This window comes from Hevea brasiliensis, chromosome 14 (genome assembly GCF_030052815.1).
Source record: "Hevea brasiliensis isolate MT/VB/25A 57/8 chromosome 14, ASM3005281v1, whole genome shotgun sequence".
NCBI classification, from domain to species: domain Eukaryota; kingdom Viridiplantae; phylum Streptophyta; class Magnoliopsida; order Malpighiales; family Euphorbiaceae; genus Hevea; species Hevea brasiliensis.
This window is the reverse complement of record NC_079506.1, coordinates 83,746,869-83,759,553: the sequence shown is the minus strand read 5'-3', so window position 1 is coordinate 83,759,553 and position 12,685 is coordinate 83,746,869. Positions and strand designations below refer to the sequence as shown.

The following is a 12,685-nucleotide window of genomic DNA, read 5'->3' as shown; positions in this document are numbered from 1 at the left end:
TCCGGCGATTTAACAGTCGAATCAAAAATCAGAGACCACCAATGAACTCAAGACGGTGAAATCTTCAAGATAGGACTGGTCCCGCTCCGATCGGACACCATTTGAAAAAGACGATAATTGGAAGGTCCAAATCGCTTGGTGAGATTTTTGAACTTTTTCGATTTCCAAAATTTAAAAATAATTTAATGATAATTATTAACAAAATTTAGAATTAATTTAGGTGTAATTGGATCGATGATAGCTCACCGCCGCCGGGACCGCATTTTCAGTCATATCCGGCTGCCTGACAGCCCGTCTCAGAACGTGATCGATATTATAGTTAATCTTAGCATTTTCAGATGTTCTGGACGCGTTCCAAATGTCAGAATTAGCATAAGTAAACCCGTACTCCAAGTTGTTCATTTTCGGCTAATACCAATTTAAAATAAAAATTCATAAAATATTCGTAGGTGATTATAAAATTATAAATCTTTTTGCAATAGTCTTATAATCCTATTAAGGACCACAAGAAAAAATTTTAGAATTTTTAGAGCTTGTTTGAGTGGACTTTTATAAAACGTCAATTATAGAGATTAAAATGTAATTATGACTATTGTTTGATTTGGAGAGGCCATGTGATATTGATGAGATGTAATTGTGAAAATTGAGAATTTAGAAGTGTTATTTGAATCTTGTTGCAGGTTGGATATGTCCTAAGTATAGGACAAACTCTACCGAATTTTAGGTATAAATTAATATTGCCTCTTTAGATTTATTTTTATTTGAATTAGCACTAATAAATTCACAATAAAATTATATAGGTGATCAAGGTCAACAATCTTCCTTCACCTAACATCTACACTCGTCTCTGGTGTACTGTGAGTAAAATATTAATTTTAATTATAATTTCAATATTATTATATGTTCAAGCATGCCCATGCATCACTTATAAATATGTATCTATATGGTTAGACCCTAGGCACGTTTTATATTGCATTCTTAATTGATGAAGTGCCATAGATATTGTTTATGGTAATTTGGAGCAGTGTGCGTACATTAGCGTGCTTGTGATGTGTGGTATTAAATATGGATAGGACGGGTAGACATAGTTTGAGAGACACTCGCTGGGACCTAGTCCTCTTATGGATAAGTCGGGGTAGGCATGACTCGAGAGACACTTGCTAGCCCCCGCATTTGGTTCATTAAGCGAAAGTTCAGCTTGAGAGATACTCGCTAGCAGATGTTGGATTAAGAGAGTTATATAAAGGATCAGCTCCCGTATATGTACAGTTTGAATATAATTAGGTGTGTGTGTGCTCCAAATTACTTTTTTACTGTTATGATGTGATTTGTATGAAAATTTTGATGATATTGCATTCCACTCCTTATGATGCATTAGCTTTAGATAGCTATAGAAATTGTAGTTAAAATTGGTATTTTACTCTCTCACTCCTATTCACCTTATTTTTTCAGGCTACAGGAGGAGACATTTTTCAGAATAACCTGCTTCTTTTCTCGTAGGTTATCAATAATTACTTAATTTTATTATTATTCTCTAAATTTATAATTTAGAACTCCGCATGTGTTAGCAGTAGTATATACCATGTTAGGAATTGTGTTAATTTAAATTCTTGAGGTTAATAAATAAATATTTGTATGATACTTAAACAATTTATAAATGATGTAATCGAGTTGAGCTGAGTTCCCCTCATTTGAGTTTCTAATAATTATCGGGTTAAATTGGCCTGAAATAAAAATATAATATTTTAATTTAAATTATTCCTATATGCATGTTGGGCCTAAATTATGGGCATAATCATGGATTTGGGAATAGTAAGGTTTACTACAGGCCTTGGCGGCTTTATGCCGACGCAGGTCTTAGTGCCAGTCCGGCGCATAGATTGAGTCGTGACAAAATACTTTAAGATAATTTTTATAAATTAAGCAAAACATCTTCTCAATATTGTGAAAATAAAATTACACAATTTTCATAATTTTAGGGAAACAAATTGTGTTTTAAATACTTTGCTCATTTGGGTGACCTTTTCCTTCTAGTGGTGTGTTAGATTGGCTTTCTCTTGATAGTGCAAAGGTGTGTTTTCCTTGTCACTAGCTTGTTTTTTTCGTTGATGTTGCGTTCTGTTGTATTGTTCTTTTTATTGTATAAAAAAATAATTTCAATTTTATTAATGGTATATCATTTAAAAAAATATAAATACAATCAAGAAAAATCATTGCCTACCATATAATTATAAATTAAATTAATAAAATTTATTTATTATTATCATAATTTAAAAATCAATTATGTATTTATTATCATATTATTTTCAGGATAATTAAAAATAAATTATATATTTATCTATCACATTATTCTTAATATAAAAATAATTTATGATTATGTTAAGATTTTATTGTGAATGATATGATAATTAAAATTATCTACCTTTTTATACATAAATGAAGTTTGAATTCAAAAACTTATAAATAAGATATTTTCTACTTTATAAAACGAATTATTTATATTTAGTAAAAAATAATATTGATATCAAATTTTATTTTTGGTACATAATTTTTAATTACAATTTAATTTTTGAGTTTAACTTTGGTCTCTGAATTTTGAAAATTAATTATTTAGTCTCTAAATTTTACACTATATTACACTTTAGTCTCTAAATTTTGAGAAATTAATTATTTAGTCCCTAATTTTTTATTATATCACATTTTAGTGCCTTTAATTTTAATATATAGAATAATTTAATCCTTTTGCCAATAAATATAATTATTGTAAATATTAAAATTACAGGGACAAAATTATTTTGCATATTAAAATTAAAGGAACTAAATAATTAATTTCTCAAAATCTGAAAACTAAAGTATAATATAGTGTAAAACTCAATTACTAAATAATTAATTTTTAAAAAATTAAATATTAAAATGTAATAAGAACAAAACCCATGAGCCAAATTGTAAAATTTCAAAAAAAAATTTCTTCTTTATGGTCCAATCTTATAATTTCAAATCCAATTGAGAAAGTAAGAAATAAACACGTTTAGGAACTTGAGCTAATTAATTCTTGAAATTTAAATGACTTATCTTTAATCATGTATAGAGTTCATGAAAATTATATATATATGGGAAAAAGCATCATAGTGGCTGGTATCAATATTGAAGATGTGATGACCATCATTGTGGCATGGAATTGGGTAATTGTGAGCCATAGTGCTATTGTTTAAGATTGAAAAAGTTTTGCAACATGTTACTTTAGCCACATGGGATTTGTCAATTGATTAGGGAAAGCATACCCCAAAATTCGATAGACAATCATTTCAAATCTTACACTACAATAATTACATAGTTTAAGGAAAGAATTATTCTTCATTTCATAAAAATGGCAATAACATAACAATAAAAAAAAAAATTATAGCCAAAAAAATTGTAGTTTTATAATTATATATTTTTTTTTTTAATCAAAAAATGGGTAGGCTTAGGAAGAGAAAAAATTCAAGTTACTTATCTAAGTGGCTCAAGGTGTAATTTTTTAAATATTTTAAAAAAAAGAAAGGTATCTTAAAGTATTTAAAGAGAAAACCTTATTAACTTATTAATAAAAAAAATAAAGATTTTTAAAAATTTTAAAAAATCTCTAAAAATTATATTTTAAAAAATTTTCTATCCTCCTAAATACAAGTAGAAAGTTTTTAAATCTTGAAAAACCTTCCGGTATTTTGAAAAAAATTTTCATGCTCTCATTTCATCTTTTATTTTTTGTCAAATTAGAATTTACTCTTATTTATCTTTAAATTATTAAAATCCTTGATTCCACTTACATTTTCATTTTTTTTTTTAATTTTATATAATTTTTTAATCAAAATTCAAACTCAAAACTTCTTAATCCTACAAATAAATCTATATCATCAAATTAAAAGTTTATTAACTTAATTTTACACTTTAATCCTTAATATATACCAGAAGGGAATTTTTCATTACATTTGAATTATTAAATTTTAGAATCGAACATATTATTATTAAAAGAATTTAAGACTTTATTTATTTTATAAAAAATAACTAATATATAAAAAATATTTTCCATATACGGAAGTTTTTCTTTTTTGAGAAGTTCCATATACAGAAATTGTTTTCTTAAAAGAAAGTTTTTTATAAAAATATTTTTTATTATTTGACTACAATATTAAATTAATAAAATATTTTTATATCATTCATATATAAATATTTTTATATTTTAATAAGATTATTAAAATATAAAAAATATATATTTTTTAAAAAAAATAATTTCCATTAATTTATTTTTTAAATATCTAAACACCGAAAAACATGAAAAATAATTTTTTAAAAAAATATATTTTTCCACATTCATCCTTTCAAGCATCCATATAGGTTGAAATGAGAACCAATAATAATTTTAAAAAAATAATTAAAAAAAAAAGACTAATAAATGAATAATGACACCCTTATCATAGGCCTTGGGTTAGCCCTATAATCAATTGAAGAAGTGTTTGAAGTTGTCAAATTAAACATATAAAATCTTAGTAGCAATATGACACATGATTGGAAAGCTAGAAAATTTATGCATCAAAGGGACCCATCTTTGACAATAGTTGTATGCCTCAAAAGGAGAAACCCTAGATCCACAACATTTACTCAATTTGTCAAGATTTGGTACTTAATTATTTTCAAATTTCATTCTTTAAAAGAAGTTGTAATTGGTGCAAGATCATCCCTACTGAGGTCTGCAGTACCGGTGGTGAGTGGCTAAGCTCAGAATTGCACTACCAACTTCTAAAAAAACACTAACCCATCTTGGTTGTGTATCAATTAAAAAGTCTAACGGTAGGTGATGGGCCATAAAGCTTCAATAATTAGATGGTTCAACTTTTTTTTTTTTTTCTATTTAGTATTATTATTAAAATTGATATTGAAAAAATCATATTTCTAAATATAATAATTAGAAAATATTAAAAATTAATTTAAAATTAAATTTAATTATAAGAATTTAAAAATAATAAAATAATTTTTCTTTTAGCAACGTTTAAAATAATGTTTTTTTGATATAATATTTTTTTTGCAGAACATCAATGTCAAATAGGGCATTTATTTATTATTTTTTATGGCTGAAATAGCTTTTCCTTTTCTTGATTCCTACCTGTTTTTGTCCCCAGACCCCATAGCTGTTTATGGGCTTTGAAAATTGGGCTCATCAGTAATCTTGGCCTTTTTTTTCTTGGCCCAGCTTTTTTAAACCACCCCCCAATGTGTTTCCAAATCCCTTTAAGCCCCAAAAATGAATAAATTCCTTTTCTTAAGAGCACATATAGAATAGTAAGCCACCATTTTTGAAAAAAAAAAAATAATAAATAACTCATCATTAACTATTTCATTTATAAATATCATAATAATAATAGAAATTAAATTCAAATGTGTCCTACCGAGACCAAATTTGTAACTTGCCATCCTCTTGCTTAAAAGGCAAAGATGTATCTCTATGAAAAGGGTAATTTATTCGGATCCACATTGTCAGAATTCAGTAACTCGTGTGGTATTTGAAACATCATCTTAGATCTTTGCTAAGAAACCTGGAACGTGCCCAAGTCCACCTGTTCTAAGAAACCTGAATGAATTTTCTTTGCTAAGAAACCCTGAAGCGTTTTCTTTGTCAGAACTTATGGAAGGAGAACCAATTTGCTTTTTTCGATTTCTCTTCACAATTTTTACTTTCTTAGAGTCGGGAAATTTCTTTTTCTTTTCATTTTTGGTTCTGAAAGGACCCTATGAGAAAAATAATAAATCTAAAAGATGATACATGGCCATACTTGAATCAAAGGTATTGTAGAGGGTGATCAAAATGCAGGCAGCTAAAAAGTGAGGAAACTTGCAACACTCCTCTCATGTTCCTCATTCTATTCATATCAAATGTAAACCTGAATCAATTAGCTTAGGTTTCAGCCGGTGAGAGACAGATTGAATATCCCAATTCCAAATACAAATAAGTAGTCCAAACACAAATTCTAATTCTTGAGAAATTCAAACATGAAACAAAGTGTTTCCCAGATAGTTGAGGGAGTAAAAGAAGAAGAAGAACTGTCAGCAGCTAAAGCAATTCATGTTATTAGAGAAGCTTTTCAAATATCTAAGCTGTGTGATGACTGAAAGAAACATCTAATCATGGAAAGATTCAATAAGGAGATAGTTCTAGCCCAGAGACAAGTGTGTGGGTTTGGGGTTTCCACTAAAATTTCTCCTAGGCTTCAACAAGAAATGTAAACTAGTTTAGTAAAGATTAGGTTGACAACAGACCATATTAAGGCTAAAATCTTCAACCACAAAAATTATCTTTTATACCCAGAAATCCTATTTTCAGCTAGATCCACCATATCCTAATGAAACCTAAAATCAAAGATTTTAATTTCTTCTATAGAAATGCAAGGAATAAAAAAAAAAAAAAGCAGCCACCATGACCCAAGTTCATAACCAGTAAAGGAAAGGGTTCCTTGCTGCTTTTTCCCCACCCATCTCATCGCATCTACTCTTTGTCAAAATTAAAGAAAACCCAATTAACAATAAACCAGATACAGCCATTATGTTCTTAATTACTCCAGCTACAATACAAGCAAATTACAAAGCAGCAGCAAAAGTAGTACAAAACACAAATGTATATGCAGTAGATGTCTTTCTATTAAAGGAAGAAGATGAAGAAAAATTTACAGAGATGGATCTGTTACCAGTAGCTTAATAATCCATCATAATATGACCAATAAGATCATCAAGAAAACATAATCGTGCAATGTGCGTACTCATACGGATTAAGAAGAGTTTTTCATAAACCAATCTTTTTTTTTTCTTTTTTATCAATACTGCGTGTTAAAAATTTGATTTTTTTTTTCTAATCATGGTTATCATCAAAGGCATAAAGCAGTACACTGGAGATCATCAATAACAAAGTCAACCTGATCCCACGGTGGAAAATTCAGATCGAAAGGTAATGGCTTACGGCAGTGCAAGGAAGAGAATGAAATATCACCATCGTCAACCACCGAAGAAGATGAATCACAATCACTATGACAATCCTCCAGCACCATCGCTGGAGTCCCACGATGTGTTTTCTTCGCAGCCAACAAAAGCCCAGATCTTTTTGTTGCTGTTGTTATCCCCGGTGGCCTGGGACCGCTGAAAGACTCTAATGTACTGCTCTGACCGCTAGATGTGGGTCTCTGGGGATTTATCTGATTCTCATCAAACTCATTTGCTGCATCTAACCTATGATCAATCAAAGCGTCGGGGGGATTTTGGTAAGTGAAAGGAGATAAATGGGAGGAAGAAATGGCAAAATTGGTTTTGGCCTTTGGTCCACGGAGGGCACGGGCGGCCGCGTCGTAGGCACGGGCTGCATCCTCCGCGGAGTCAAAGGTGCCGAGCCAAACTCTAGTCTTTTTCAAGGGATCTCTGATCTCGGCGGCGAATCTGCCCCACGGTCTTTTCCGGACTCCTCTATATCTGGGTTCTCCCCCCTTTGTGATATTTTGAGGTGCAGATCCGTTTGGTTCCGCTGCTCCTTCCGTTGCTACGGCGGCGGTGGCGGTGGCGGCGGCTCTTCTTCTCCCCATACGGATTTTTGAACAAGATAAAGAAAGAATAGAAACAAGAAGGTGGATTGTGAGCAAAACCGAAAGAAAACCCACAATCAACACCAAAAATCAAGAAATCAGAATCAAGAATTCATATTTTTGAATGAACCCATTGTGGAATGGATAGCGGAGAGGAGAAGAGAGGCGATGATGGTATAGAAATCAGAAATAGATAGAGACGAGGCAGGAGAGAACTTTTGGGTTTGAGGATGGGAATTGATGGGTCAGGAGGAAACGGATGGCACGAGGCACCTTCTCTCCTACTCAATATTTATTTATTTATTTTTGTTTTTATTTTAACATATTAAATATTTTAATTTTATTTATAAAATATATATTTATTTTCTCGATAAATTATATGATATCTGCGCATACAAATAAATGAAATTATTATAATAATGTTGACATAATGTTTTGATGTATTATTGCGGATAATATCTATAAAAATATAGTGAAAATTAAAAAAAAAAAAAAAAACTCTACCAATAATTTTATCACTTGTTTGAAAAGTATAAGAAAATTTTATTAAAAATAAAAATTAAAAAAATTAAAAAAATCATATCAAATTTTTTAAATAAAATTAGATGTTAGTTCAATGGGTCTCATTATTGCATGTTGTTAACTAAGTGAATATGGCTCATCCAAATGAGATCATACTAAAAAATGACAAATTAATGAATATATTAATCATGCCAATAAATTGATTGATCTCTTCTGCTTTAAAAATGCAAGATATCTTGATTTTAAATTTATATATTTATTTGTTTCAAAATTATTTCTAATTATCTTGATTATATAACTTATTAATTATATTCGATTGATTGTGTCTCTAATATATATATATATATATAAAATTAAAGATATTATTTATATAATAGAGAACAACTCTTTAATTTCTTTAAATTAACCCCATTACCTATAAAAAAAATTATAATATGAAGATATATATATATATATATGTCACGACCCAACCCATGGGCCGGATCGGCACTAGGACCTGGGTCAGCCTAAAGCCCCCGAGGCCCGTAGTAAGTCTATCTATTCATTAATCCAACTCTAAGGCCCATTTGAGCCCAATTTCAAGAAATCAACCGGACAGAGTCCGGCCATAAAATAGACCTTTCAACAGGGAGTTTTTGATTCACCCGACCTGTAAACACAATAAATAATCAACTTGGGAGCTCAGCTCACCCTCCACATACTCATATCATCATAAAATAAATGGGAGCTCAGCTCCCTCATCCAGCCCATCAAACATGCATAAAGTTATGCGTCTACAGGTCCAACATGATAATAATATTACAGACCCAATCAAATAAATATTTATAACACATGCGAAAATTCTAGAAGTTTGTAGAATTACACAAACATAAATAGATGACCTGCGAGGGAGAAAAACAGGTTAACCTCAAAAATATCCTCCTGTGGCCTGGAAAAATATTGAACAGGAGTGAGCGTTTGACTCAAAGAGTAAAATATCAATTTTAACCATAATCTCTATAACTATCTAAAACTAATGCACCCTGTAGAGTGAAATGCAACATCAGCAATAAATTCACATCATAACAGCAAAAAGGTAATTTGGAGCACTCACACACCCAGTAATATCAATCATAATATATGGGAGCTGATCCCCTATATAACTTGTGCCAGCGAAGAACTCAAGCCGGACTTTCGCTTAATATACCAAATCGGGGTCCCAGCGAAGAACTCAAGCCGTGACTAGCCCCGAAGGACCGGGTCCCAGCGAAGATCTCAAGCCGTGTCTACCCGTCCTATCCATAGTCCACACCACATCACACGCACGCCAACGCATGCACACTGCTCCAAATTACCACAACAACATCCATGACACTTTAACAGTTATGAATGCAACAGAAATCGTGCCTATAGTTTAACTACATAGATATATGCATATAAATGATGCATGGGCATGCTTGAACATATAATAATATCGAAATTACAATTAAAATTAATATTTTACTCACAAACTTGACAGCAATCACTATGGCGGTTGGGCGGAGGAAGAAGGCTGTCCCGGCTCACCTGACAATTACATTATAATTATTTAATACAATTGACTCAATACAAATCAAGAAAAGACCAAATACGTCCTAAGTCGTGCCGAAAATCCTGCAGAGTCTCCCCTATACCTAGGACCTACCCAACCTGCAAAAGGGCTCAAAACGCACTTCTATATTCACAATCCATGTATCCACAACTCAATCACATCACACAGCCCCTCCTGGGCCCATCCAAACAGTCATCAATCACAATATATAAATTTACAGTTTAGTCCTTATATTTGATCATTTTGCAAAAACTGCCCAAATAAGCTCTAAAAATTCTAAAACTTTGCCCCGCGGTCTTTAACAATATTACTAGGCTATTGCAAAAAGAATCATAATTTTCTGAGTTACCACAAATATTTTACGAATTTTTAATCTCATTTAAGCACTAGAAAATTGTGAAAAAGTAAGGTTCGAGTTTACCTATGCCGATTCCGACTTCGGAGATGCGCTAGGGATGTCTGACAATGGTGGGGTAGCCAAAATCTCAATTCAATCCGGAGACTTTTTCGGTAACCAGTCTGTCTGGCCGGAAATTCACAGACCCAAACAACTGTCGAATTTCTGCGAATTGAAGATACCTACACGAAGCCCACAACACGGGGGTTAGTACATAAATTTTTCAGAATTTTCTAACCTCATTTAATTCTCGGAAAAACACTGGGAAGTTCCGTGGGACCCACTGAAAAACGGTGTCAGAAAATTTTGAAATTTATATTGCCGCGAAGCTCTCTGGTACTCTCGGTTTTCTCTTGGGGTTCACGGTTTGCGAGAAATCTAGTCTAAAAGTCAAAATGGGCTAAAACTTCCCGGGCAAAAATTGGACAAACCGCTTGATGGATTTCGGTGTTCTTGGTGTCTATGGAAAGCTCTCGACGAGTAGATGGATTTAGACACAAGAACCGATCTGATTAGTTGCCGGATCGACCGAATTTCGGTCGGGAAGACAAAGTAGCGAGCTTGCTCGTCGCGTTGCTACGGGTGCCTTTTTCCGGCATTATGGGTGGCGGCCAGCGAGCTTGGGCGGCTGGGGACAGGCGCCGGCGGGCTGGGGTGGCAGTGGAGGCAGAAACGGCGGCGCGGCAAGGGGAGGAGGGAGGAGAGAGAAAACGGGAGAGAATGAGAGGAAGGTCAGGATGCGTGGAAGAAAAAAAGAGAAGAAGAAGAAGAAGGGGCCGGTCCGATTCGATCGGTCCGATCCGGTCTGGTTCGATTCGGCCGGTTCAATTCGAAATACAAAATTTTGAATTTTTACTCAGTCTTGGGACCGAAAACGAGGTCCAAAAATTCTGAAAAAATTCCAGAAAACTCAGAAAAATTCGTAGATTCCAAATATATTTTTAGTTTTGCCACGTGGTCTTTAAATTAATTTTTAAAAATCATCAAAGTTTTATATTTCTGGAAAATCAAATCCGATTTCGAAAATCCGAAAAATTTCAAATAATTTCCTAAAATTTAAATAAAATTAAAACATCAATATTTGCCCAAAAATAATATATTTAAAAATTAAGGGTGTTACAATATATATATATATATATTAGTTTTTTAAAATAATTAAAAAGAAAAGATCAAAAATTAAATATTTATAAGATATTAAAAAAAATTTGTAAAATGCTTATTTATTGATAAAAAATTATAAGTATATTAATATTTAATTTATGATATAAGTAATTTACTTAAAATAAATCAAAATTTATAAGTAAGATGTCTCTTACTTATAATTTATCTATTTATTTTAAAATTATTTTAACTGAATAAAAAAATTATGTTATCCTATTAATTTTTAAAAATATTAATTCTATGATATTTTAATAACTGCAACATTTATTGATTTATCATTTTTATCATTTTGATAAATTAAGATACATTTAAACACCTTTTTAATCAAATAATTAAATTAATTAAAAATTAATTTTAAATAATTGTATCAAATAATTAACTACTTATTTTTAAATTAATTTATAAATTAAAAAATACATTTTAATTCAAAACCTACTACTCAAATGCTCTATCACTAGTTTGATTCACTCATTAATTTTCTATAACAAAATATAATAATTCTATAGTTACACTTTTTAACTCATGAATAATAATAATAATAATAAACAATTGATATGATTAAATTTAAAAAACCTAACACAAGAACATGGAACGTAAAAACATATCTAAATCTAAATAAGTTAAAAAAAAAAAAAAAAAAAGCTATCCATTTTCATTTATAATTTTTTTAAAATGAAATTTGTTCATATTGGTCAAAAGACTAAAAGGAAAATGGGTTAATTCATTTGGCAGCAACAGCTTGGCATGGTGGGCTGAATTTCAGAGAGGATTAGGATACAAAAAAGGGGAGTGCGGTGAGCGTGGATCGAACACGCGACCTTCAGATCTTCAGTCTGACGCTCTCCCAACTGAGCTATCCCCGCTGAATGCTATTGGTGCTTCAGGAAATTTGTATTGCTACCAAGCCAATCTAAATAGATTAGGCTAGGCATAACAACCTGTAAGATATTGCAAAAATAATCTAATTAATAATTTTAATATCTAATCATGCTCTAAACGTAATTAAATTTTATTTACAGATAATCAAGTTCATTTTAAATCTAATTATTATTATTATAAAAAAATATTTGAACTCAGTTTAATTTTATATTTTTTAATTAATAATTTATTAAAAAAATTTATTTACGATTTATATTTTAAAAACTTAATAATTTTATAAAATATTTAAATTTTATTTTAAAATAAAATATATAAAATTTTATAAATATTATTTAAAAATATATATTTTATATTTAATTAATTATTTATATACATGAATTCGATAAAAAGTATCAAATGTCTAATATGTAAAATTCAAATATGATCAATTAAATATTTAAATAAAATATGAATACACAAATTTAATACAGCATATGCAATTAATTTTTAAGTTTAAAAGATTTCTATTTATCTTTTTCAAATATTTACAATTTATAAGTAAAAAATTAATTAAAATTC

At 30.3% G+C, this 12,685-nt stretch overlaps 1 protein-coding gene and 1 non-coding gene across 2 annotated transcripts; both read right to left on the bottom strand.

Annotated features, from left to right (window-relative positions):
* Window positions 1-6,649: 6,649 nt before the first annotated feature.
* On the bottom strand, window positions 6,650-7,842 carry LOC110666956 (ethylene-responsive transcription factor 7). The gene has a single exon (XM_021827642.2). It carries the CDS (start codon window positions 7,596-7,598, stop codon window positions 6,894-6,896), a length of 705 nt encoding a protein of 234 aa, XP_021683334.2. The 5' UTR covers window positions 7,599-7,842; the 3' UTR covers window positions 6,650-6,893.
* Window positions 7,843-12,038: 4,196 nt separating this feature from the next.
* On the bottom strand, window positions 12,039-12,111 carry TRNAF-GAA (transfer RNA phenylalanine (anticodon GAA)). The gene has a single exon. It is a non-coding gene; the product is annotated as a tRNA-Phe (tRNA).
* Between the last annotated feature and the right edge of the window lie 574 nt (window positions 12,112-12,685).

Excerpts from the sequence above, each read along its gene's own strand:
- LOC110666956 (XM_021827642.2), bottom strand. The coding sequence starts at position 7,598 with ATGGGGAGAAGAAGAGCCGCCGCCACCGCCACCGCCGCCGTAGCAACG.